The sequence below is a fragment of the Neolamprologus brichardi genome, chromosome 15 (assembly GCF_056152115.1).
Source record: "Neolamprologus brichardi isolate AB-2024 chromosome 15, ASM5615211v1, whole genome shotgun sequence".
Taxonomy (NCBI): Eukaryota; Metazoa; Chordata; class Actinopteri; order Cichliformes; family Cichlidae; genus Neolamprologus; species Neolamprologus brichardi.
The window spans coordinates 1,979,216-2,006,531 of NC_142118.1; the positions used below are offsets into that span (position 1 = coordinate 1,979,216).

A 27,316-nucleotide genomic window follows, 5' to 3' on the forward strand; every position below is an offset into this window, starting at 1 on the left:
CCAAACACGGTGAAGTTACAGTCCAAATATAGTAAAACAGTTTAGGTCTGGCTTTACTTTCAGACCTTTAGGTAGCACTGATGCATGGCAGAGGTTGCTCCCGGTTACGTTGCCTCTGTGCGTGCGTGTTGTGTAAAAAGCTGCGGCCCGGTTCGCCTTACTAGGACAAGCCAACATGGAGTCGTTGGCAGAAAGCAGGAGGGTTTATTCAAACTCCCACTTGCCTTTTCAAAAAACCCCCAACATCCCAGTTACAGCATGCTCCTGTTGCCTAGCAACCAGCTGGGTCTCGAGAGGGAAGAGGCGTCACGGATGTGTATGTATATCCACGGCTGAGCGGGAAAGCAAACACATCCCGCTGCCTCTCCCTCCCCGTAAACCTCACCGCCATGTAAAGTCGCATCACACACCACCCGGTCCTTCTCAGCACCACCCAAAGACACGGCACATGGAGAGGATGATCAGAATTATTTATTGTTGACACATTTGTCTAGTCGGTAAACAACATACAGACTCATTATGCTGTCTTTATAGATCATTTTCACAATCGAGCATAAGAAAAATGACATAAGACACGATAAAGTTCATGGTCTTTTATTTGAAAAAAAAAATAAAGACTAGCATGTACAACTTGGAATGAATGTAAACTGAACTCAGAAGAACATCTGCAAAGACCGGTGTGCCGACACTCCTGACAGCATGCGCTGCGAACACAGTACACCCCTCACTATGCTCACGTCTGAGTCGAGAAACAGAAGAAGAAAAGTGAAGGCCAGTGATTCTCTCTTGCAAGAAAAGAGGACAGACACTGCATCTCAGCGAGAAAAAGAAAGATAAGAAAAAAGAAATGAGAAAGCTCACCGTAAGACTCTTTAAGTCCCCCCTCCTTTCAAAGGGCGGGACGCACAACTACTAAGATGGCCGTCCAAATAACATAACAAAAACAAAAGAACATGCCAAACATTTGAAAATGTTTTTTGTACATTGTGGGGTTGTGTTTTTTCCACTTTTTATCTAGCATACATTAAGTCCCGTTGCACTTTAACGCTTGAGTTAGAACCTGTTATATTCTCTCATCTTAACAGTACAGAGTTCCTCTCCAAATACAAAAAACTGTACCAAACCAACAAGAGGACAGCTCGTAGTGGAATCAGCACGCTCTGGTAGCCCGGAGGAGGGGCGGAGGTGAGGGAGGGGTCGGGTTAGGTTAGTGCTCCGGTCTCAAGCTGCATGCATGAAGAACAGAAAACAGAGAGAAAGAAGAGATGGCCAGCCCAGACTTTACCACTAGCAAATGGAACTGGAAGCAGTTCACCAAATGCTGCTGCTTTAGTCTGAAGGGAGTTACAGGGTTCGTCGTTATTATTTTTACTCGTTAAGTACTGATGCTAAACTGATCTCCGGGGGGGAGGGGACAGGATCACTAACCATTTTCATGCAGATATTTTTTGTATGTTTTTATATTTTTCCTGTGTGGACAGAAGGATATTTTATTTCAACATTCAATTATTTTCTATACAGAAACAGTATGAATAAATGAACATTTTTTCCAAGAGGTAAGTAAAACATTTTGATTTTTTTTTTATCCTTTTTTTGTTTGTTTTTCTTCTAAGAGGGGGCAGGACGGGGCAGGCAAGCTTCACTTTGCAGTCATCATCTGTACAAACTCTGCAAACAGAGAGAGAGGGGACAAGAGACAATGAGGACATTGGGTGCGAGGCTTTGGCACAGCCAGTAAGAGCAGTCACCTGCTAAATTGTTCAATGCTTTATTAATTTTTTAATCAACTTGAGCAGGTTCAGAACACACATACTAATTAGTGTCCCCTTTCCAAACAGCTTCCATGTTCATCTCATTAAACCCGTTTGATTAAAAAGCTCGAGCGTTGTGCTTACAGCTGGGGAGAAATGTGATGGTGAAACTGACGAGAGTGAACAAACAAAGGGAGGTTTTCGTGTAGAAGTAGGGCACTTTGCAGCCAGGACTTATGGACTGTTCATAATATATCAACAGCCTTCTAGAAAATGAGCGCAGTCTCTCGTGTAATGTGCCAGGGGACCAACAGTGGGAGGAAGGGAGGACGAGGGAGAAAGTGAAAAGGCTCCTGGCGCACTGATGATAATTCAGAAGGATGGCTTTCTCCTATCTCCGTTTCAGCAGGCTCCATCTATACCCCCCATCTAATAACTAATATAATGTGCGGCTGGCTTGTCTTGCGGTCGCCCTCAGAGAAATACAGTTCGGCAAATGAAGCGCTCCGTTCTCCCTGTTTAATAAAAGCTCGCACCCTGGCCTAGAAACTAAAGCTATTTGTGTAGCGTGACATTTTAGCATGCACTTTCCTTCGCGCTCGTCGCAGGCTTTTACCTTCGTAGTTGACCTGTCCGTCTCCGTCGATGTCTGCTTCTCTGATCATCTCGTCCACCTCCTCGTCCGTTAGCTTCTCTCCCAGGTTCGTCATGACGTGACGCAGCTCTGCGGCGCTGATGTAGCCGTTTCCGTCCTAGAAGCGGAGCACGGAAACAATCGCATCAAGCAGTAAAACAAATACCCCGCAGGCTGATAACTGCTCAGGTAAAAATGGAGGAAGTAAGTAAGGAGAAGGCGTTACGCAAGCAGGAAGTAAAAGAACAGACACTTTTCTTTGCATCAGGTCTATTTTCTGTCACATACAGGCTACTGTTACAATGGGAGATGCTCCTATTCTATTCTTAGATCTTCATGTCAAAGAAATAGGATATTCCTTATATGGTCATCTCAAAAAAGTTCAACCCACCTGCTGTTCAAACTCTGTTTAGGAAGGGCAGCCAATCAGAAGAAGGCTGACTTAAAGGAGGAAGAAAGGCAGCTTGTTCCACTCAGAGGAGGAACTGAGAGCTTCACAATGACCACGAACAAGACAACTAAGTGTGGATTGTCTAACACTACTGTAGTAGAGTCCAAAATAAAAACCACTGAGCTGGAAATGAATAGAATAGCTCTGCTTTAATTGAACACTAGCCTGGCCTGCTGTACTAAATATACATTATCATGCAACTTAATAACCAAGAGGTTAAGGCGCATCCACATGCATCCAAATGCCATTCAGTCCCTGCGTCACCAAAGCATTTGCTGCATTTCTTCTCCCTCTAAAACTCTAATCTTAAAAAAGACAAAGAAAACAAAAAGCTCTCCCTGCTCTGAATTATCGGGCTTATTTGTTATTATGTGTAAAGTGCTTTGGGGTCATTAGGGACCAAGTAAAGCGCTATACAAATACAGGCCATTTACCATTTATTTAACAATCCGTCGACCTCTTGTTCCACCAAAACCAAAACTTCAGCTTGGAAAGCGCGGACGCTGTGCTGTAATTCCTTAATGATGCTCTTAAAAGCTTATTTACCTTGTCGAATACCCGGAAAGCCTCGCGGATCTCCTCCTCGCTGTCTGTGTCCTTCATTTTTCTGGCCATCATGGTCAGGAACTCTGGGAAGTCAATGGTTCCATTACCTGCAATGGGTGATCAAATTTAATCAGCGAAAAACTGCAATTACGTAAAAGCAAACACTGATAAGTAGACGTGATACAACGCAGCATTTAGCTGATGAAAAGCACCAAAAATACTAATTTATGTCCTTCTTCTGCTGCGGTGTATCACAGAAACATTTATATTAGCATTTAGGCCACGGCTGCTCTTCAAAGATGCTTTTGACAGTGAAGCTTGAGGCTGAACAGTTCAAAAATACTTTATCATACACCTTTACTGCTGTGCTAAACATATCTACTGAAGGAGGAGGAGGAGGAGGGTGTGAGGGTGACTCTGTGTATGTATGTGTTTCCTTTTCTTCCTTAGGGGAAGCCCTTGGAAAATGTTGCGTATGTTATAAGCAACGCAGCAGGATTGCAGCGAGGGGACCCATGGGCAGTCATCCATAATGCAGACATTTAGTGTACTGTGCAGCTTTGCCTTCGAGGAGCCTGCATGTATCGAAAGATCTCTTGTGGCCCCACAGTCACAAACTGAGGCTGGAGGGAGAACGAGAAAAGGACACAAGTCTGGATGCTCCGTCCCTCCGATCCATCTTTGTTGCTCCTGTTCCCTGTAAAATATCTGCTATTTTGTTTGCAGAAAAAGTGCAAGATCTGGCACACGTGAACCAGCGATTGCTTTCCAGATGGTGCAAATGGTAGCTGCTGTGCTAGTGACACATGCATGTGTGTGCAAATCGATCAATATCCATGTAGGTGTTGTCAAGACAGGATTACCAAAGGATCAGACATTCCTGACAGTGCAAGGCTCTATGGGGAGCTTAGTGGCGCACCAATAACACCATAAGGAGGAGGCTGGGAAAGCTGGTGGGGGACGTAACAGATCTCCAGATCTATTACAAGATCTGAAGAATCACTAAGAATTATGGGAAATGTATTTCCATTAACAAGTGACAAAAAACACCCAGAGATTTATGAGGGAATTGAAATAAAGGTCAGGGACACTGAGGGCAAAGTAACCATGAGGATTAGCCCTGGGGTGGGATTGTGGGCAGATTAACCAATGGCAGAGCATGCCTTAGAGGGAGAGCTGGAGTGAACAAGAGGATGGACGCGTATATCAAAAAAGGAATGTCGTAATGTGATGGGGCAGATGGCGATCTCATGGCCCGCGGTAGCAATCTAAGGACCTGTTATCTAACACAGAGACATCAAGCAGCACCGAAGGGAAAACACATGCTGCCACTGGGGGGTTGGGAGAGATGGATATTGGGGGGGGACCACAATCCAAGGGGGAAAATAACAAGAGAGGTAGCCCTTGAGCGATATCTGTACAGCTGCACCTCAGGCCAGCTGCAACAGCAAATGAGGAAGAAGGGGAGAAGCAGATGGATGAAGATATGGAGGAAGGCAGATGGGAAGAGGAAGAGAAAAGGGTGGTAAGATAAAGAGAGAGAAAAAAGAGAGGGAGGGAGGGAGTGGGTGGTGGAGAGGGAGCTGGAGATGAGGGAGATGTGAAGAGGAGAGAATGTAAGGAGTGAACCGAGTGGGAGATGGTGCGATTACACATAAGAGGTGCTGACGCAAACTATAGAAGGCTGAGGCATCTCGGCATTTGTGTGCGGTCATTGGATTTTCCTGCATCATAAAGCCAGCTTCCATCCCAGAGCCGGGAAGGAAGGGTCGGGTTGTGTAATGATGACGAGGGATGTGCTGCAGCTAAAGCTTGTATTTTAATTCATAATTACGCTTGTTTTTATCCTGTCTTAAACATGATGTGATCTTTTAGCTCCCGGGTGTTTTGCAGCATGTGTGGTTATGCTTTCGTGCTCAACTCTGTGCGGTGGCGAATTAAAAACCGGCATTTCTATCTGATACCACACCGACGCAGTGCTGTCTCTAGCTAAAGCCGTCCATCCTGTCTCCATTTGTTGTAATTCTTTACCCCAGCCTCCTTGTTTGGTAAATAAAGCTGATTTTCAATGGGCCAGCTGACATCCCATGGCTGCTGATGTGGGTACTGGATGTGCAAAGCGCAGAGAGGCCTTATGTAACCACTTTTATTTTCCATTACTAGCTTCGCTGCTGTCTGACCTAGATTGCATCAGCCAAGGGAGGCAGAGGCAGAACAAGGGGATGTTAGTGATGGTGTGTGTGTGTGTGCTCGTTCTTGGGTGTAAGAGAAGGGGAGGGCATCAAGGATTGCGGGAGGACGTTTCAATAAAGGGGCAGCCAAGCTGCGACGCAATTGATTTGTCCTGATCAATGTGCTCCCATTTACGAAATCCTATAAGCTGACAGAGCAGCACTGAGGTAAAGGCCCCACTGAAAGCTAACATCCTGTGCAGCTCAAGGACGGACAACTTTTGAGCTACTAGCCAACAACTTGGATTCCTGTCCTCTAACTCTGTTTCACGCTGCAGTGCAGGGACGGATGCACGGGAGAAAAGAATTATGTCAGCCGACGGTGGTTCAACACGAGCTCGGTAACGCCGAGCCTTCGACACGCAGCACTGAATACTCCTCGTGCACATCCATATGCGTGACACTGACAACTGTGATGGAGCTGAACGCACGGTGACTAAACTGCTGACACAGAGAGGATACGTCATCTAAAGATAAGGCTGGCCGGACAGTTGGCTCGGACAGTTGGTTGACAGTTGGCAGAAAAGGGAGGGACGTGGGCAACGGCACCGCTGATGCGTTTCGAGAAAGGGCCGTAATGGATGGTCGAACTAATCCCTCGTCCATTTGTAACAGAGGTTTTATCGCTAAAGTCACGCAATGAAATGTTAACTAGAAATTAAAATCCCACCCACCCCATTAGACCATCCAATCAAATTAACAGACAAATCTCTCTTCCCTAGCTGGGACCACATCCTCATTTAGGTTTGAGAGTGTTTCTAGTACAGAATGGCAGATGGCGTGAACAGGAATTGAGGCTGCAGTCTGGGGACTGGATGCAGATCCCCATGTACCAACGAGAAGTGAATGAATTGAAAAACAGAGGAAAGGTGGGTGTGTGGGTGGGCCACCAAACCAACAACGAACAGCGTGCAGCGTGGGGGTGGTGTCCACAGAAGGGGTCTGCATGGAGGTGAAGTCCCACTCCTGAAAATCAGTTAAATTATGTCCAACTGTATTCAGGCAAATGAGTCGCAGTTGTGTAATTTTTGCTGCTTCTCTGTTGCCGGTCATTTTGTTGATTAAAAGTGGGGCCGTTACAGGAAAGGATCATATTAACCCAAATGTTCAAACCCATCTCCCTGGTTTAGAACATAAGTCTTATTTTTGTAGCCTGAACGCACCGTACCACAAATAACATCCACGTGCATCCCTCATTCCAGTCGGCTGTGTCGTGTTTGGATTTGGAAAACATTATTGTTCACTTATCACATCAAACACAAACTCTTCACCTTATGGCACAAAGACGGGGTTAAAAAAATTCTCAATAAAAGTGATAATCGTCAACATAAAGTTAGGGTAGTACTTTTTCAACCAATCAAGAAAACGTCACTAGCGTGCCTTATATGGCACCTAGGCATGTACTGAACTGACAAATCATAATTGTAATGAGTAACTTTACACAGTTTTGTTAGTCTAATGCCAAGAAATGAAGCGTGAGTATACTGACCATCAGCATCCACCTCGTTGATCATGTCCTGCAGCTCAGCCTCTGTGGGGTTCTGGCCCAGCGACCTCATGACGGTGCCGAGCTCTTTGGTGGTGATGGTGCCGTCACCATCCTTGTCAAATAAGGAGAAAGCCTCCTTGAACTCTGTGGGGGTTGGAGGTGAGAGCACCAGTTAGATCGCTGTTGCTGTGCAGTTAGAGAATAGGTTGTGTTGGGACGCTGCGGTCGGGTCTAGAAAGGTCAACTGATTCTCAACTACAGGTGTTAACTAACCTGCAAAGCTAATGCACGCGTGTGCCGAGCTCTGACTGCACAAAGAGGTCTTATAAGACTGGAAGTGGGGAAAAGTGTCTGTTTTTATCTTTTGAACGAGCAGATTTCTTAACTACAGGCCATAAAAACCCATCCAGAGATTGAAAATAGGCAATAGTGAGCATCAGCCTTGAGGGCTTAACACAAGCTAATTAGCCACAGAGGGGCTTTGAGTGAGAAGAAACTGTGCAGCTTTCACTTTTTCCCATCATTTATTATTAAGAATATCAAGGTGCCTCAGTTGAAACTGTTCCTAAGCTTGGCTTTAAAACCGTCTATGTGCTGCACGGCTTTCAGCCTTGACTTATGATTGCTGCAAATAGTTCTTCCCCTTATGTCCTGTTCATTTTGAAATGATAATGATCTGCTGAGGGAGGGCGGGTGCCGAAGCTTTCAATGTTCTTCACTTCATGTTCCCTATAAGCAACATGGAAACAGCCAGAACAGCTAATGGGAGACATTTCCTTACTCAGTTCTGGAACTTTACAGCATGGAAGTGATCCGCACAGGGAACATCGTACCAATGGGGAAGTAGGGAAAAACTGCTTGTTCTTACCTGCAATCTGCTCCTCTGTTAGCTGGTCAGCCTGTGTGGTTGGGGGGGAAACGGATTGTTATTGTCACAAACAAACAAGTCTTAGTCACAGGGCAAAGATTGCAAATCCCAAGTAGTTTTGTCATTACATTCCTCATCATCCCCACCGCGCAACCACCACACAGCTAAACACTGGCCACAGTGTTCTGGGGTTGGGTGGCTTCAGCTAGGAGCTCCTGTTGGGGCTGCCAAAACCAACCCACAACAATGCTCCAAATGGGTTTCCTTATATTTCTTATCAAAATAGTGTTTTGTTCTCTCATATAATAGTTAACTGCCAATTACATGGCAGTAAGTCTCAAATGTAATGCTATAAAACTGAGGCTAAACGCTAGTAATCAGGTTTTGCTCACAGTGAGAGCGGAGGCTTACCGTCATACCGTCAAGGCTGTATTTGTAAGACTGGCACAGAGCTAACACATAAAAGCTCTACGTGAAGGTGATGTATGAAATGTAATTTCCAGCCGAAGAGTGGCTCCATAAGACTGACGTCCTCGTGTATAAAAGTAGGCTACACCACAGCAGTCCTCACAAGAAGGACTGCTGGGTAACAAGATACTGCAATAAATTTGATTAAGTGCTGCCTCCAGACCAGGAGTCAAAGTTTAGGCGGGGTTGTTTCAGGACATATCAGTGCCGGCGTGTTTTCCATAACCGTAGTAACAAGAAGAATGGCCTGGCGGGTTGGCCCGGCTTGGTTGCCCTACCAGCCCTGCTCGCTGTGCCAGCTGGAGCGGTCTTAATAGCTAGAGTGACTCACACATACTTTAAATGGCTTGAAACCGAGCATCCACCACAACCTTTTACATAGATTTATTAAGCTTGTTTGTAAAAAGAGCCAGCGATTTCAAACAAACACCTTCAGCTGTAAAAGTGTGAATACGAAGCTACTGGTGCAGATAACTCCCTCCGGTACCCTCCAATCTCTGCCTTATAAAACATGATTTTGGGTTTTTTATTAGTATTGTTAGCAGAACGCTCTGACATCATTGTGCTTGGCAGCGAGGAAGGAACACACACAGACAAACATGGAAGAGTAAGCTAGGGCGCACACATACACAGAGTCCCTTTTAATAGCATTCTTCCTCAACACCAATACTTTCCACCCCCATGTTTCCTGTGAATTAGTCAGAGTAGCCGGTTATGCCTCAAAGCGAATTCCTGCAACCCATCAGTGTGTTTATGTGTTTGCACATGTAATTTTGCTTCGGGTACAGACAAACACGCCCTCCGAGTCGTACCTATACGCCGTAGCTATGGCGATTTGACCCTTGTGACGTTCACATTGGGAGTGAGAGCATCTTGTTTTTCTCAGTTAAACCAGTAAATCAAATTTGCTTCGTACATTTGCTCTGACTGGATACAATTTAGCAGATCACCACACAATGTGCTGCCAGATGACCTTTAACTTTTCACCAAAGAAAGAAGCCTCACGGCTTGAGCAGTAGCAGCAGGCTGGAGATGGATCGATTCAGTCAGCAAGGGGTTCACGGAGAACCTCGCGAGCACTCGTACAATCAGCTGACCTGACTCAATAACCTGCTCTGAACACAACGTTTCTTTCTTCCCTCCCTGCCTCTGCCCTCCTCCTGTCTCCATTTCCATCTGATGGAATAGGAAATGTCAAGAGACAAAAGCAACCTCCCCGACGCTGACGTGCCACTTGGGTCGACCGATATTCTCAGTCTCATCTTTGTATTTGAGTTCTGCTGCTGCTCTCTTCCTCTTTGCATTTTTTGTCCCTTATTAACCCCTGTGTGAATTTCTCACTGTGTTCATGACTCCACCTTCCAGTCCTCCCTTAGTCACCCTCTTTGTCAAGCTGTGTTGCTCGTGCTGTCTCTCTAAGCGGGCAGGGTGTGGGCACTGGTGACTCAGTACTATGGAACCTCTCCTGGCTTAGGCCCAAGCTGTTGGGGCCTCATGGTGCCGCAGCACCACTGGGCTCACTACTGACCCATCTCTTCCTTTCCCTGGCACTTGTACCTCTGCCAATATTTCCTCCTTCAGACCTTTTCTCCTCTGTGTGTCCCTTCTTCTCTCTCCATATGTGGCATACTGTTGAGAGGAAACTCCCAATGATTCACCATCCTCACTGTCTTATGGACAGCCATGTTTGCTGCCAGGCTTCCGGTGTTAAAAACGGCTTGTTTGGGGATGGGGTGTGCTCTGCTGGCAATAATTCACTGGCACGAGTGGGTCAACCACTCCCACTGTTGCCTGGGCAGTCAGCCCTAGCTATGCACTCCAAACAGGACTGCGGGAGGCAGGAGACAGTTCCCTGGGCCAGCGTAAAATATCTTTTAGCTCTCACTTCCTTATCAGGCTTGTACAAACACTGCATCCGTCTATGTTCATACTTGATTTAATTAGATAGGGGATGCAAAATAGCAGAAGAGAACACCAACAACTATCATCTTCTTCTTTAACAGCCTGTTATCAATGTTTAATGTGCATTTTGTTTCTCTGCTGCTGCTCATCTGTCACCGAGGTGCCCTAACAATTCCTGAGCTAGCATCTCTGCATTCACCAAGTGAAAGGTGCAGAACCAGCTGTCAGTCTGACAGATGCCACACACACACAGTCCTGTTCTATAGTAGCACTGAGCTCCACAGCACATTTAGCACCTCTTCTCTTTGAGGCTGGACAAAAAAAAGAAGAGAAAAAGAACATTGAGGCCTCAGGGCCGAGCTGTGTCTAATGGGAGGGAGGATGGTGTAAACAACACCAGGCTCCCAACACCCTGCAATGGGGGCGCCCGTTCACCATATGGCTGGTGGTGGCAGGTGACCGGGTACTCCATTGTACTTCATTGCCGCCACACACTGGGAACACGGGACCTGGCTACGTGTTGTCGGCAAGCGTATAAATTATTCACTGCACTGGATAGGATGTCAACTGAGTTACTAAACATGCATCAGCAAGCAAGCGCGTAACAGGAACAGGATAGGGCCTTAGCCCGGTCCCGCTACATATTCGATACGTCCACCTCAATGGGAGAGTCTGTTTCCACTTCAGCGCATGTATTGATGCAGACAAGGGGGCTTACGGCCGTGGATTAAACTTTTCAGAGCGGCTGACACACGGGGACAACTATTCCCCTTTACACTCCAATTACTGCACTGCGCTGCAACATGAAACTGCATCACAGCTTGTTACCATATATGGGGTATTTGATTGCAGCAAAGGGGCTGGAGGAGGTCTACAGCTTCTTGACCTCCTTGAGCCATTAATGAGCTATCAAGCCCGATAATCAATGGATTAAGCTTGAAGGCCTCTTTTCCACATCCAGATCATTTCCACTTGTTAACTTCTCCTCACAGCCAGCAGAGAGGCTCAGCCTCGTTAGCTGGTTGCAGATGTCAAGAGTGTGTATGGCTTCAGGGATCTGGTGAAAATTGTTAGTTGCCCCCCCCCTCACAGAATTCAGGTTACTGCATTCTGTAGTGCAAGCCTGCCACTTCCCATATATCACAACATCTGGTTTTGGAAAAAGTCGACTGAACTCTCCAGCTGCTGATGCCTTTTTTTTTTTTTTTTTTTTTTTTTTTTGCGGTGACCAAGCGCCACAAAGAGCTTCTTGGACAACTCACACAGGCACCACATTTGCATAACATCGAGAAAAATTTGCAAAGAGCCAAGCAAATCAGCCACCATAACACAAATAGATAACCCCGCTTACGATAAACCACCAGTAAAGGCTGCATGCATTAAAGGTGGAATTGCGTCTATTAGTGGTTGTTTACAGGCCGGGATGACACGTATAATGTAGCCATAACCTTGCAATTACATAAATATGGTCAGTTTCCGTTGCGGAACACTGACGAGATACAACAACCGTTCCCCATCATGACACGGCTCGGCTCCACCAACAAGGTGGTGCAACCTAGAAAAAAGAAAGAACGAAAGAAAAATGGAGGGAGGGAGAAGCAAACGCAGCCGGTTCGTTTTCCTTCTAATTACCAGTGCTGCGTTCACGTTGCGAAATTTACCGCGCTTCTCTGTTCAAACACGCTTCTCCCGGCTGGGGAAACAGCGCTTTATGCCTCGGCTACGTTTCTCCGAACGATAGGTGTGCTTCTCGGTAAGGTGTGCTCCTCAGGCGGATTGTAAAAACGCACCCTAACTCGCTTCAGAATTATGCCGTAATAACCCAGAATAGCTTGCTAGTTACACCGATACCGGTTAAACTAGTCCAAGAATTAATTCGATATGCACCGTGCAGCCGTGAAGCGGCTACTTGACCCCATATAGCCGAATAGCCAATAATGCTGTGTGAATTGCGCAGTTATGAAGCATAAAGCAAACCCATTTGGAAGTGGACAGTATTTCCATTTAGAAAGTCACTAAAACGGACAGACAAAACACATAATAGTGTACTTCATATTGTCCCATGCACTAGCTTAAAAAAATGCGCCTGGCGGGCGTTTTCCGCCTCCTCCGCGCATACCGGATAGCTGATAAGAGGAATCAATGACTAAACAGTAAATAGAGAAAACATACACATGTGGTAGGTTTGCGCTTCTAATAAGCAGGCTTTCCCTACGTTTAAAACACATTTCACTACTAAACGGAATGAATGACAATACATACCATGTTGGATGGGTTGTGTGCTTGTTGGTCTGTGGAGGCAGACTAGGAGTGTAGTCGTTCCTTAGATGGAGTTCCACTGGCGGGTTAGGAGTGAGTGTATTGGCCGTGGTTAGAATGGGGATTGCCTCGTGTATCCCTCCGCCACACTAGCACTGATCACTCACTTCCTTATTTTCAATTCAGGGCTGTTGCAGCAGCAACAGCGACGCGGGCCTCCAGCAGTGGACACGTCAATCACTGGGGCCAAAACGCCTGCAGTACATGGAGAGAGCGTCCCTGCACTCGTGTCAAACTACACAACTTGGGATGTGGCAGACGTGCAGTTATTTTACACATTATTCTACGTTTTGTGTTGTTGTTTTTCTTTTTGATGCAGACAAACACTGCTGCCCATGTTGTTGAAATTCTGAGCCTGCTAGTAAACATGATCTGAATAAATATTTCTAGATGTTACTTTTTACTCACTTGGATGTTTGCTGACTAATGCAGACTAATATTGCTTATAGGTTTACATGGTTAGTTCCCCTTGGGAGCTTTTAGGCAATAACTGAATGAAGCAGCAGTAAAGCAGCACATTAAAGTTAAGCCCAACTATTTATGGAGCCATTAAGATGCATATAAAGACCATAATTAACTTTAAGTAGAAAAGAAGGAGTGTGAAGCAAACCATTAATCTTTATCAAGAATAAGATGAGGCCACATTTCAGAGGATAGGATGCACTAGTAAATTGTTTCCAGTGATTGATACTTATCTGGAAACACTGTAAAAACCTTTCCTACAGTTTGATAATTAGCGTTAACCAAAAGTTTATTTTATTATTGGTAACAAATCTAGTATTCAATGTTCAAAACTCACGGTGTGGTGGTAAAAAACTGTGTCTTTAAATTAAAAAAAGATCGGAACTGTTGAAGTCTGGCAACTTCACTGGTTTTATATAATGATGAGTTGTAAAGTAAAAATTACAAGAAATTTTGACGCTACCAGCTATAGCTCAGGATTTACATTGTTATTATTATTCTAGGGGCAGGAATGTTTTACTAATATGGGTACTAGTTTGCAGTCGCGGAAGGATACCGCCAGTGTAGGAAGCCCGGTTGACGCCGGAGATTTGCTGTGCCGGTGTGTGAGGTCGCTTCTGATTGGCCGCTGCAGACCTGCAATATTATACTCCATGTGTCGGCACCATCGATTGGCTACACGGGACCTGCATTGCACCAGGCAGTGGCACTTGATGGAAACAGAATAAGTACAAATACATAAAACTTAAAAACAACGCGCCTTTCAGAGCCTCGCTTTCGCTGTTCGAGGAGTTTAAGCAATTATTTATTTTGTATGATAATAAATTTGACTGAGGCGAGAGGAGAAGCGACGGCTTTTCATTGGCGAGGGGTAAACATTTAATAGGCTCGATATGGGAAGTGCGCACATTTGCTATTGGCTGCCACAAAGGTTTGGAAGGCCTGCGCGAAATTAACAGTAAAGCACGGCGGGGTTGCTAGCTGCTTGTTTTCGGTCGCAGACGAGCAACGGGGAGTGGGTTTAAAATGAGCCGTCCTGTGTTATTACTCTTAGTAATAGCAGTGGCTGACTCCTGGGTATAACACTGTGACTTGGGCAGGTGGGAATGACGGTGCAGAATTTGGCAGAGCAGACGGCATCGCAGTGTTGTCACAAGAGTCCGCACACACACCACCAAGACCCCCGCCACAGAGTGTGAAGCGTGCCCGACAACAAAGCACCACCCAGCGGACAAAGTGGAGAAATGTTGGACGCTTGTTTACAGCAGCCAGGCGGGTAACAGGAGGACGCCACACACTTCATAAGGACAAAAAATGCCTCGTATGAAGGGTATGAATCCTTCATAAACCATTTCTAACAATGAGATGACAGCGTGCTGAAATGTTTCATCAGTCGCAGCTTTGTTTCTCAACCTTGATCTTAGAGACAGAAGACCTTTGGTATCCTGAGACTAAACTGATACAAGGCCCCAAAATGTTTTAAATCACAGTCAAAGCTATTTTAACAGCAGAACTTTGAACATTAAGACTCTTCTCCATACAACCTCCCTCCCCCCCAAAAAAACATATGATGCAGCAGTCATTATGACTGTATTTATAATTAGATATGATTAATATATCTACAGTTACAGAGTAGCAGTGGAACTGGTCACCAAGACAGATCATCCTTTAAATATCTTCTTAAATATCTGAGTGGAAGCTTTAGCATAGTGCGTCTATGTATTCCAGCGGGCTCCTCGCAGCCCTCTCATCAGGTCGAGTAACTCTAACTCAAGTTGAGCCGTTTCATTTGTTAATCTGCTGGAACTAATCGTGACTTCTTACTGAATTTGTTCAGTGTTTCGCCCTGTTTAACGGGAGAAATGGCCATTACATAAGCAGATATACATTTTTCCTGCTACTGCTTTGCATCTGTTTCTTTTCTTTAAATTGTTTGCTCTTTGCAGAATCAGAGGTGAAAGCATGAGCTCTGCTGGTTATTTACCGCGTTTTCCAGCACAAATGGCATATGAAACATAATATTGCTGTTTTATATGTATGCCTTACAATCCCCTTTTCTCACCTTAAACCTTTATGTTCTTAAAAAAAATAAGGGGGGATATCTGGGGCTTACCTGAGGCAGTATCAGAGAATGATTAGTCAGCCATTAGGAAAGACTTTGAGCTGTTTAAAATATACAAATACATTGATACAAGATTTGTAAGGCAAATAAGTGAGCATTTAAATATTCCAACCAACACAAAGACAATTAAAGGCATTTCTGATGCAACATTTTGTTCTTTTTTTCTCTAATATGCGGGAACTTCAGGGTTTTTGTTGTTTTTTGTGAGAGCACATTAAATGGAAACTATCAAAGTGTGTCGACACCCAGCTGCATCAGCTCATATTGGTGCATGTGTGTGCGCGTGAGTGTGTGCACGCGCTCACAGGGGCTGTTAATACCCAACCCCAGCCTTGAGCTGACAGGGCAAATGTCTCATTATAAAACACGGCACCCATCTGCCGGCACCCAAACGCGCTGCGCTTGATTTAAATGTTTTTCTTTTTTTACCCCCTTCAATTCTTCCATTTGCTGAATGAGCTGCAGTTGAAATGCGTGACTGATTTAATAAGGCGAGAGAGCTTGCGAGGAGGGGGCTGCAGAACAGCAGCAGCAGCTCGGTCCTCGCTGGAGCCCGGTGAGTGGTTTGATGCCCGTGCTGCATGGGGCCACTTTCTGCTGAGCAGCGAGTTACACATGGCTCCACATCAAGAGGAATTAAATCAACGCTGCCGCTCTCCGTGTGTCACACTGCAGCAAGGGCAGCTTAGCTGGATTTACTTAACTTGGAGGCTGATTTAAATAGGGGAGGGGGTTGTGCGCACAAACAAACATGTACCAAAACCCACTCTGCGTTCTCTAAACACTTAAAAAGTTGGGCATTAGTGCAGTGACATTACGCAGCTCCTGGAGGTGACGGCTGAGTGAAACATCACAATCAGGGCGTTTCATAAACATTCTGAGAATCTAAATAGCCAGTGTGCTGTGCTGCGTATGGAGAACGCACAAAACAAGACTTTGTGTATTAACAGGACTGTTTATGACACTCGGGACAACGGGAGAAGTCTCATAATTCATGTGAATATCTCAAAATGTTGTAGCCAACCAATGAAGACTACAGGAAGTAGATGCTGCTGCAGCAAAGTGAAAGAAAAAGTGACGAGAACACGCAGTGATTAGATATTATATTTTGTCATTTATTGTTTTAACACGTAACGGTTAAAGGAGAGCGGGATAAGCCAGACATGACATGCACAAAATATATCAAACTCTCTGAGGAGGCGACTCAGCTGCTGCCTCCTCTCTTTCACACAGCGATAGATAGTGATGGGGTGGGGAGGATGAGAGAAAACAAAAATGTTTCAAGGTTAGAGGTAAAGCCCCTCTGGCGTGCCCTCCTGCTTCTTGTACAGAACGTTCTCCTTGGACTTTTTGAAGTCTTCGTTGGTGACTTTCATACGGCGCTCTCGCAAAGCCATGAGGCCTGCTTCTGTGCAGATGGCCTGGAGGATGAAAGGAGGAAACACAGGGAGATCAACGAGAGTCAAACTGGAGGAAAAACGAGCACGTTACATAGTCTAAAAATAACGTAGACTGATTTGTGCTGCTATTTACATTCTTAAGTTTATCTTCCTGGATTAATGCTTCATTGAATAATCTCAGGCAAAACCTACAAACATCTAATTAGAATGTGAAAACGGCTTACTTGAAGGAATTCGATACAAATATGTGACAAAGCGTTATGAGTAGGGATGGGTACCGGTATCCGGTGCCATGATGGCACCGGTTCTGACATAAACGGTAGTAACCAGACCGAAAAGCAGCGCACATTTCGGTGCTTTATTTTCCTGAGCTGTGATACACTTTAGATTCTAGCCAATCATTTTACGTTTCCGAGGATAGTAGGCGGGTCCAGGTACGTACGTTCTTTTAGAGCAGAGCTACAGATTAAAAACGCCCAAGGCGAAGCGGTCAAAGTCTGGCTGTAAAAGCACAGCAAAAGATGCAAACTCAGCAGCTGCAACAAGTGCTTTAAGCTGATACTGTGATGCTGTCAAAGGAGGTAACACCTCAAATCTGATGAAACACCTGGCGACGCATAGCGTTTTTTTTTTAAAGCCGAAAAATGCGCCGTATTTGATAGCTTGCTGCGAGACCTCACACCGAGCACATCTACTGCGGGTGTGGTGCCTGTTATCGACCCGGAGTTAGCAACATCCCCCAAAAACCCGAAGAGGAGAGTCCTGGCCCCTAGCCCTGCCAGTGTAGCAGAAATGATGAGGATGATGATGCAGCAGCAGCCGTTCTTCTCTGCGTGAGTAGCTTAATGTTGTTGGTGTGTAATTTACGTTGAGTAGGCTAACCACGTTATTACATTAATGCATGTAAGGTGAACTAGCAAACATCATCATAGCTACATGCGGCTGTCTTCTTGTTTGATGGCAGATACTCCCTTCACCCTGGACAAAAAGGCTAAAATGACCAAAGAAAAAGTGGAAAACAGTTAAACATGAGAGGTTTTTGGACAAAGTTTGTGTTTTTTCCATTGTTTAAGCTGCTTCCAGCCAAGAGTGATACCATATATGCCCCATAGCTGCAGAAAAGGCTAACATTGTTATCTTTTTACAAAAAAAAAACAGCTGAACATGAGAGGTTTTTGGACCAATTTTTTGTTCTCCATTCTTTAAGCACCGGTTAAGCACCGGCACCGTTTCAAAAGTACCGGTTTGGCACCGGTATCGGATAAAACCTAAACGATACCCATCCCTAGTTATGAGCTATAATAAATAAACAGCCGGCTGTTTGTGGCTTGACTTGATGTCAAACTGACCATGAACAGTCATGTCAGTCACAGCCTTAATGTTTAATGTTTGTCTGAGGAAAGAAAGGACATCCCTAATATCCAAACTCATTGTTTGCTTCCCAAACATTACCATTTAAATGTCATCCAAGAAATCTCCACGTGTCATTCTGCCACGCGCCACACGAGGGCAGCAAAGCTGTGCGAGTGATCTGAACACTTTGGGCCAGGTCTTTTTTTAACGGGGAACTTAATAAAGTTAATTAAGTGTTGATGTGAAAATCATTTAGAAAATCAACCCCCGCTTGCTTTGCTTCAAGCAGCCTTTTCTGCTCATTTTATTCCCCGTTTTGCTGAGCCACAGTGTGAACTGGCTCGCCGCCAAGCCCTCACACAATCAATAAATGGCTGCAGCATCAGAGCGAGGCCGGAGCAAATGAAGAAAGCAGCACACAGCTCCTCTGCTAGGATGCAAAGAGGCTGGACATGCTTCATATTTCACTCGTTTTAAACAGTCCAGCAGAGATTACGCCAATTCAGATTTCAGGTTGAGCATCTTTATTGATTTCTATTTTCTATTCACACAAATGCACAAAAAATTTAATGAGGTGAAACATTTAAAAACCATTTAAATGCTTTGGCAGACAAAGCTTGGTGTTAGCTAATGCTAAAGCAGTAAAGTGGTTGATAGACTATGGTAGCCAAAGCTGTCAGGTCTACAAGTACAGCCACAGTTTCAGCTTTTGGAAGTGAACAGCAAACTTTGTGGGGTCATTTCTTAACACTGAACAAATCATTTCATGGTAGTTTTATTTGTTTACTAATTTTTAAAGTTTAAAAAAATAGTTTTAGTGTGAAAACTTATTTTCCCTGTGAATTAAAAATGGATTTCCTGTTTGGCAGAGAGTCTGCATGGAAGGGAAAAAATGAGCAAACTGAAGTTTGCATTGAGCAGAAAATTCAATACAGTTCGAGTTCAGCCTCACAGCGTTCGCCTGGTCAAACCATCACAGGTGCAGGACTGGGAGGGAAAAACTTGTGCTGAGCTACAATGTGTCAGTTTCTGTCTTCAGTTATTGCTTTTTGTGCTTCTTTGTACTCTGAAGAAAAAAGTGTGAGTGCCAAAGAGAGAGAAAAACCTTACCTTGATGTCTGCTCCCGACAGGTCATCCTTTGCCAGGATGAGGTCATCGAGGGTGACATCATCTGCTACTGTCATACGGCTGGTGTGGATCTGGAAGATCCTTCTTTTGGTCTTCTCATCGGGAAGAGGAAACTCAATCTTACGGTCGATTCTCCCTGAGGAGGACGACAGAAAACAAAACATCACAAACTGACTGTGACTCTGTTCTGCTACGAGTCTGTTCGTCTTCAGCAGATCAATGAGTCTCACTCAAAAAGCGTCTTGTTAATCAAACTCAGGTCATCAATCATACATTAATAATGCAGGGAAGATATTTATGGAGCTACTTTTCTCATAACACTCCCGACACTGTTCGTAAGCAGGACTCGGAGCAGTGTTTGCTAAAGCTTAGACGGCAGTGAGTCTGAGGAAGAACATTTTACTGCTTGTGGCTGATTAGAAAGAACAAAATATGAACAGTCGCTTCCAAAAGCAGAAAAAAACTGACATTTCCACTCGCTGCAGTGACTCAACAAAATGCAGCCATGTCCTGAATGTCAGTCTAGTTTACAGGACTGTGGATGTGGATAAAGATGGAAGGCCGGTGACAGTCACACTGGTACTGACCGGGTCTGATGAGAGCTGGATCGAGCGTTTCTATCCGGTTGGTGGCCATGATAACTTTAACGTCTCCCCGCGAGTCGAAGCCGTCCAGCTGGTTGAGCAGCTCCAGCATGGTCCTCTGGATCTCCCTCTCACCACCGGAGTTAGAGTCGTACCTACGCAACACAGGCAGTGAACACATCACGTGAAAATCAAAGGCATCCCCTACATCGTCTCATGTCATTGGGCTTGCTTATGGTCCATCAAACAGGCTTCATTTATACAGCTTAAAGTGAAGGCTGAGACAAAATGTAAACCTTCATCGAGGAGAAGAGGAGGAGGAGGTGCACTGACTGTCGAAATCATAGTGCAGCCTAGTAACCTGCAGTCTGAGGTTCATACAACAAATGTGTAATAAGACAAATGATTGCAACAAAGTCTGTTTGTTGCAGTGATCTCACAGCTCAACAAGAGCAGCACATGCAGCAAGCAAAGAAAAGGAAAACAGTTACGATAGACACATGGGAGAGGATGGAAACAGTGACACAAACTGCTCAGAATTTTTTTTATCCTTTAAAAACTTCTTAAGGTTTTACAAACAAATCGGGGAACTGTGCTGCTTTTAATGTCAAGTAGTGCCATATTTTCCTAGCAGCACTACACTGCAGCCACCACTTTGTGCAAGCTGCCTGTGGTCATAGAAACACATTTCCTATTGCAAAGACTGAACTATTACAAGCTGCAGCAGGGTGAGAGGCAAAATGAAGTGTAAAACGTGTAAGAAAGGACTGTGCAGTGTAATTGATAAACTCAGCATCCTGTACTTGAGATGACAAAAACCCTGCAGCAGCACATCACCTTGCACTGTTAATGTGCTGTGAAAGTATATAAAAAACTGTTATAAATGAAAACGCCGCCATTTATCACACATACTAATCAACACCTTGGCGTCCCCTTCCAGCTCCTCGGCAGCACAGGTAAAACATCGCGGCGCCAATGCTTTCAGAGCTTCTTTTTACCTCTTTGTGCCGATGGCGTCGATCTCATCGATGAAGACGATTGAAGGGGCGTGCTCCTCTGCTACCCTGAAGAGTTCTCGCACCAGCTTGGGCCCATCTCCCAGATACTTCTGGATCAGCTCTGAGCCCACCACACGCAGGAAGGTGGCTGATGTCTGATTGGCTACAGCCTTGGCGAGAAGTGTCTTACCTGTTACATGCATAACAGAGGAAAGAGTAAAACATACCTGCCACACGTCTATATAACTCCCTAAAAGAGTATAGTTTAATCCAAGTGAAAGAGTCCAGCGTAGGACTGGACTCTGTTTCACTTGAACCTTAATCTTTCATTTCAATGCAACATGAAGAACAGTTAGTCTGTGATCATGAGCCTGCATTCAATTGAGGACATTTCCAGTAAAAATGGCGTGGCAAAGAGCTCATTACACAAATATCATTTCCTGTGGCTGCTGACAGAAAGATCACCAGCTACAGTTTCTAAGAAGGCTTAACTCTTTACCCCTATGAAAGCCTACTAAAAGTAATGCTTTAAGCTTTGTGCAGTTTGTGTCATATTTCAGGCCTGCTTACAGAACACAACGACTGGCTTTGCATCAGAAGTTAGTGAGGGTGATCTCTGCCGACGCAGCTACCCTTAAAAAATTTTTTTGTAAATTTTCTATTCTAATTGTCCTCAAACCACGTTTTTATTGATTTATCCTGAGGCGTCAGAACGCATCATTACGGGTAGACGGGAGATCATCAGATGGAATCTTTATAGGGAAAGAGTTACACAGCTTTCCATAACATAGTCACAGCTAACTCGCTTGTATTACTCACTTAGCTTTATTGCTTTCCATGCATTATGTATTTAACATTACTGGAAATGTTTTATTAGAAGTTAAAAGGATTTTATGAACTCTGAAGATAAAATATTAAACACTGAGCAGCTAAATTAGGAACTCAATCATCTGCACAGTTCGCAGACACGATGGCCTTCACTGAAAGAAAGTCAACTTTCTGCAGTTGCCGTACTATTATTTTTCTGTTTACGATATTTCTCAAAATCCCCTCAAGACAACCATTTTTAGAGTGAAATTGTGAAACTATGTTGCTATGTTTGTTTGGACACCCTTGAAAATTACAGAATAAATAGCCAAACATATGAAGTGTACCAAAATACACAGCTTTGTGTAGGGCTGGGCCATATCACACCGTTCACGGTAATACCGGTATAATTTTGGGCAACAATAGAAAAATGAAATATCGCAATAGAATATGGGTAAAACGCGCATGCGCACTGCCTTTGTTTTCATACGCACACGTCGGAAAAAGCATGGCGGCGAAAGTGGATCGTTAAATGAAACGGATGAACCAGAACTGGTTTGTTAAAATGCTGCAACTTCACTGGTGGAACTGGTTTAGCTTTCGTCCGTCAGATACACAACAAAGCACTTTTCTTTGGTAGCGCATGCTAGCGGGCCGTCGTTATTACCGTGTTGTTTGGAAAATACGGCACACTTAAAATCAATCCTTTGATTTTTCTGAAAGTCAACAGTGCCCCTTATAATCCCGTGTGCCTTATGTATGAACTCTGGTTGTGTTTACTGACCTCAAAACGATTTTATGTGCACGGCGCTCGAAAATCTGTCAAATGTTTCAGTACGACTTTGCTAAGCTACGAAGCCGCACCGCTTGATGGATTGTTGGAGCATTACGGCTATCGTAGGCGGAGCCTCGCGGAGTGATACGTACTGTGCTTCAACATAATATTACCGTATTGTGTGTGTATAACCTCTTTTTAAGTTTTGTGGATATTATACATGGTTATGCTGAGGATCTGTCGGCCAGTTTCCACTGGAAATGCCTTTTGGTTAAACTGTCAGCAAGAAATTTGCATTTGCACTGTTACATTTTTATATAACTTTAATGCACATAAAAAACAGCTGCTTGTTTAAGTGAAAATACTTTGATGTTTGTTTGTTTTTTGCACTAATAAAGTTGTGGAGTTGTAAAGTATTTTGTCTCGTGTCAATTATATCGTCAGTTATATCGTTATTGCAAATTTTCAAATGTATATCGTGATAAATATTTTTGGTCATATCGCCCTGCTCTAGCTTTGTGCTTTTCAACATCTCTGGTTCAATTCTAGCAGGAGACAAAGCCCCACTGAGGAGGTGTCAGGAGGAGCATCTGGCGTATAACTCTCCCAGATCAAACATGCAGAGCCGTCTGCTGTGGCGACCCCTCGTGGCAGGAAAGCAGCCCAAAGCATCTTTCTATGTGAAACGGCAATGACACGCAGCGCCTCATAAAAAACACCAGCGAGCTGTAGACACGACAGTGAAATTTACAGCTAAGTCAAAGCACCATGCATGTCCCAGTCCATCTGCTTCACCTGCTGACATCGTCTTCAGTGAAGAACAGATTTTATGTAAACTCATAAAATTCAAACAGTGTCGTGTGATTTCTGAGCAGACATTAAGCGTTTAAAATATTATAAACACTTTTAAATGTGGTGGAGTTCACTGTATAACCAATCACCACAACAACAACAGTAAACAGGACTATCAGTTCTTTTTAAAGGCAGAAACTGATCTTTGGACACTTTATTAAAAAAAACTGATGGCAGAGTTTTTCTTTCAAATTACACCAGATTTAACAGCTGATTTCACACTGAGTATCATATTATAGTGCCTTATAATGGAGTTTGAAAATTACAGAAAAGTATTAATGTTTAAAGGTTAGATCTGAAAAGGATCTTAAAACTTCTAAGAAGCAGGATGAATGGACAGATGACACAAAACCACTAAAATGATTTCATAGGTTATTATTTCCCTACAGCAGGACTAATATCAGTGTGGACACTAATGTTTGCTGGCAGGAGAAAACATTTTTAAGAGCCTAAACCCACAGTTCAGAGACTTACCTGTGCCAGGTGGTCCATATAAGATGACTCCTTTGGGAGGCTTGATGCCCATCTCTTCATAATACTCTGGATGTGTAAGAGGCAGCTCCACCGACTCCTGTTAGAAATGTGTTTAAAAATGCAGTTAATCTCTAAAAAGAAGCACTTCACTATAAGATGTCAGTTTGGCTTCTGGCTTCTGGTCATAGTGTACCTTAATCTCCTGGATCTGATTGTCCAGTCCTCCGATGTCAGCATAGGTTTCTTGTGGGGCTTTTTCCACCTTCATCACCGTCACCAAGGGGTCAGTGTCATCCATCAGTACCCCAATCACAGCATGAACCTACAATAATATACAAATACAAGACAACTAGTGTGAATTTTTGAGGTCAGCTAAATTCAGTTTTGGGGAATTGATTAATACTCACTGACCCAAGGTCAATGAGTATTAAGTTAGGTGGTGGAGTTGGGTCAAAAACACTGCTGGGAAGTTCGTTAACACATTTTTTTTTGGTCTTCACTGTAAATAAGAAAATATTAATATTACCTTGTGGTTGAGCAGGACAGAGCAGCCTGGCTCCAGAAGATCCTTATCCACAAAGGACAGGATACTAACGTAGTGCTCTGATCCCACTGAGGTGGACACGATGGCATGGTTGTCATCTATGATTTCTTCCAGAGTGCCTACAGACATGGGGGTCCCCCGCAGGTCATCTACCTTTGACCTTTCCTCCTGTAAACACAAACAGCACTGGAGTAACTTCATTTGATCCAGACATGGAGCACAAAACAAAGTCAGGTACAAATCCTGTCAAGATGATCCCACGCTGCTTTAATTATGCTGAGGTATCTGGGTTACAAAAACAAGCCAGACCTCAGCATAATTAAAGCTCCATTGTGTGTTTTTAACCCAGATATGCTTTTACTGCACAGCAATGTGTTTGGGATCATTGTCATTTTGAAAAAGGAAGTCAGATGCTATTCAGGTGGTACTGCATGATCAATTTGAATTATGAGGTCATAATTAATTAAATCAATAATTAATTTTGACAAGATGCCCAACACAACTGTTTGGGGGTTTTTTTGGTAACTTCATTTGACCCAGACCTGCAACACAGAAATAAGTGTGGTATTTGAGGTGCGAATGCTGACCTCCTGTTTCTCTTCCAGGGGCTTCATCTGCTCCTGGTTCCTGATAAACTCTTCCTCCATAAGCAGATAGTCTTTGATCCGTTCCTGCTTCAGCAGCTTCAGGCGGCACTGAGTGTGAGGTGTAACTAATAGCAAACAAGCAGAATGTCAAAAAGATGCACAGCATATAACCCAGTTGATACAACCACAAATATTATGTCACACAAAGGAAAAGATTTCAACTTTAGAAATTGCCAATTATCCATGATATCTTGAGTAAAAACAAAGTGTCCAGGGATGCATCCAATGAATTCACACAGAATATCGAATAAAAGCATGGAATAAAGTGTCATTATGAATGTAAATTTTCTGATCTAGAGGAAAACAAGCTGGCAGCAGAGATTTCTGTTCCCAGTGCAAAGCTTTTCACTCCTTTACCCAATGGTAGTTTGCTTGCAGCATCTGGTCCCTTGGTCTTCTTCTTTTTCTTGCCAACTCTGGTGGGTATTGGAGGCTCATACTTCTTTTTCTTATCCTTCATTTAGCAGAAAAAGAACAAATTAATAGTGGGGAACATTATATACAGTTTCAAAGCTCAAAATACTTATGTAACAACATAAACACATCCTATCAGCCTATTATGTAGGACCTTTGAATACATACCAATACATGCAATCCATTTCCTCAAACCATGACGCCAGCAAAATGCAACCCACTATGTAAGGAAGCCACCAGATCCCCTCACTTTAGAGGTAAGAATTCAGTTTTATGTCTTTAATTTGGCACTCATCTGTTGTACAGTCATGAAGAAAAATGCATATATTTTTCTGTTCTGTCAAGATTATCCCACAGAGTTTAAAAAATATTTAAGTCCAGGCTCTGTGGAGGCCAATCCTTGACTGATGGTGTTCCATTGTGTAATTTTCTATCCACAAATGCTTTTACTGTGTTGGTTGTGTTGGGTTCATTACCATGCCACATTAAAAAACAAGTCTGGCTCATTAGAAGTAAAATGTGGCATGAAAACCTTTGCACAGTATTGGAAATAAAAAATAGTGACAAGAAGGTACGAGGTACTTGTTCAGACGTCACTGTAAAGATAAACCTTTGCTACCAAAACAATCAGCTGGCATTCTCACCTTGTCATCCTTCTTGCCTCCTCCTGGACCGTGGCCTCCACTCTGGCTTTGTCCCTAGAGGAAAAACACACTTGTGTTAACACAGTAGAAATTAAAGAACGAGTTCACTTCTGTAAGCAAAAATCGCCAGTTAGCTCAGCGATATATTTAGCGCCTCGCAGGCAACTGGAAAGTGCTAGCACTTTATTTTACACCACGGGAAAAACAAACTTTAACAGAAAAGAAGAACAGAACAGTCCTTTTTAAAACATTACTAACATTAGAAAAATAGATTAAATCATCGATCGAAAATATGAATGGCTTAGATGGCTGAGAGCTTCGACAACGGCAACCGAGGAAAAAAGCAAATGTCGCTAGCCTTTCCTTTCGCTAGCAGACTGATGTTTATGTTTAATTCCATTTTTACTCCACAGGTTATACATAAAATAGTCTGAAAGAACGTGGCAACGCGTATACTGGAGTTTAAAATTAGAAGAATAAAGTTTAAGTAGCAAATAATAGGTTTCAATATTTTAATTTTAAGAGCCGTAGAGAAAATTGCTTGCTCACTTACCATTGTTGCTCGTCGCTATCGAGTGACGTCACAGTACGGCAACACTCGAGGACAAAAATGTGTCAGCCGGAAGAGTTTAACTGCATGGAGAAGTGAGTTGGCAAAAACTTGTTTTATTTAACGTTCTGTATAAGGTTATCGACAAAAGCCGTGAACGGATTTTACGTGATATTAAACATTATTATGTTGTTACTGTGGAATAAAACAAAAAACAACTGGTCCTTCTTTTATTGATTAGCATGGAAATACTTAAAGTGAATACTTAGCAGTTGATAAGTAGAGAAAGTAAGTCACCAATTTAGTACATTTTAATAAGGACACCGATATTTTTTGTTCACAATTCATTTTAGGGATAGAGATGTTTGCAGACTCCAGTCCAAATTTTGAACATCTTTGCCAAAAACATCATCTAATTTAAGTGGTATTACATACAGTGGATCTGGAGAGTATTCACAGTGCTTCACTTCTTCCACATTTTGTTCAAAACCACTTTAAAAAACAAGTCCCACATGTCATTTGCTCAATACTTTGTTGAAGGATGTTTTGCAGCAATTACAGTCGATTTTTGAGTATGACGCTAAAAGCTTTGGGGCAGTTTCTCCCATTTTTCTTTGCAGAACTAGTCAAGCTCCATCAGGCTGGATGGGAGCTGTGCAGCCCTTTTCAGATCTCTCCAGAGAGCTTGAATCAGTTTTAAGTCTGGGATTTTGCTGGACCACTCACAGAGTGGTAGCAAAGTCACTGCTTTGTTATCTTGGCTGTGTGCTTTGGGTCATTGCCCTTTAGAAGATGAACCTTTGCTCCATCTGAGTTCCAGAGTGCTCTGGAGTAAGTTATGATCAAGGACATCTCCGTACATTGATGCATTCATCTTTTTCTCAACCCTGACTCGTCTCCCA

At 43.6% G+C, this 27,316-nt stretch overlaps 2 protein-coding genes across 2 annotated transcripts; both read right to left on the bottom strand.

Annotated features, from left to right (window-relative positions):
* Positions 1-578: 578 nt before the first annotated feature.
* calm1b (calmodulin 1b) lies at positions 579-12,757 on the bottom strand. Its single transcript, XM_006792973.3, has 6 exons — positions 12,603-12,757; positions 7,971-8,001; positions 7,103-7,246; positions 3,383-3,489; positions 2,368-2,503; positions 579-1,668 (listed from the first exon to the last, which is right to left on the bottom strand). Exons 1-6 carry the CDS (start codon positions 12,603-12,605, stop codon positions 1,640-1,642), a joined length of 450 nt encoding a protein of 149 aa, XP_006793036.1. The 5' UTR covers positions 12,606-12,757; the 3' UTR covers positions 579-1,639.
* Positions 12,758-16,337: 3,580 nt separating this feature from the next.
* psmc1b (proteasome 26S subunit, ATPase 1b) lies at positions 16,338-26,462 on the bottom strand. Its single transcript, XM_087851869.1, has 11 exons — positions 26,418-26,462; positions 25,865-25,918; positions 25,164-25,260; positions 24,747-24,871; positions 24,142-24,327; positions 23,809-23,937; positions 23,616-23,712; positions 20,708-20,897; positions 19,713-19,864; positions 19,107-19,261; positions 16,338-16,664 (listed from the first exon to the last, which is right to left on the bottom strand). Exons 1-11 carry the CDS (start codon positions 26,418-26,420, stop codon positions 16,530-16,532), a joined length of 1,323 nt encoding a protein of 440 aa, XP_087707995.1. The 5' UTR covers positions 26,421-26,462; the 3' UTR covers positions 16,338-16,529.
* Positions 26,463-27,316: the final 854 nt, after the last annotated feature.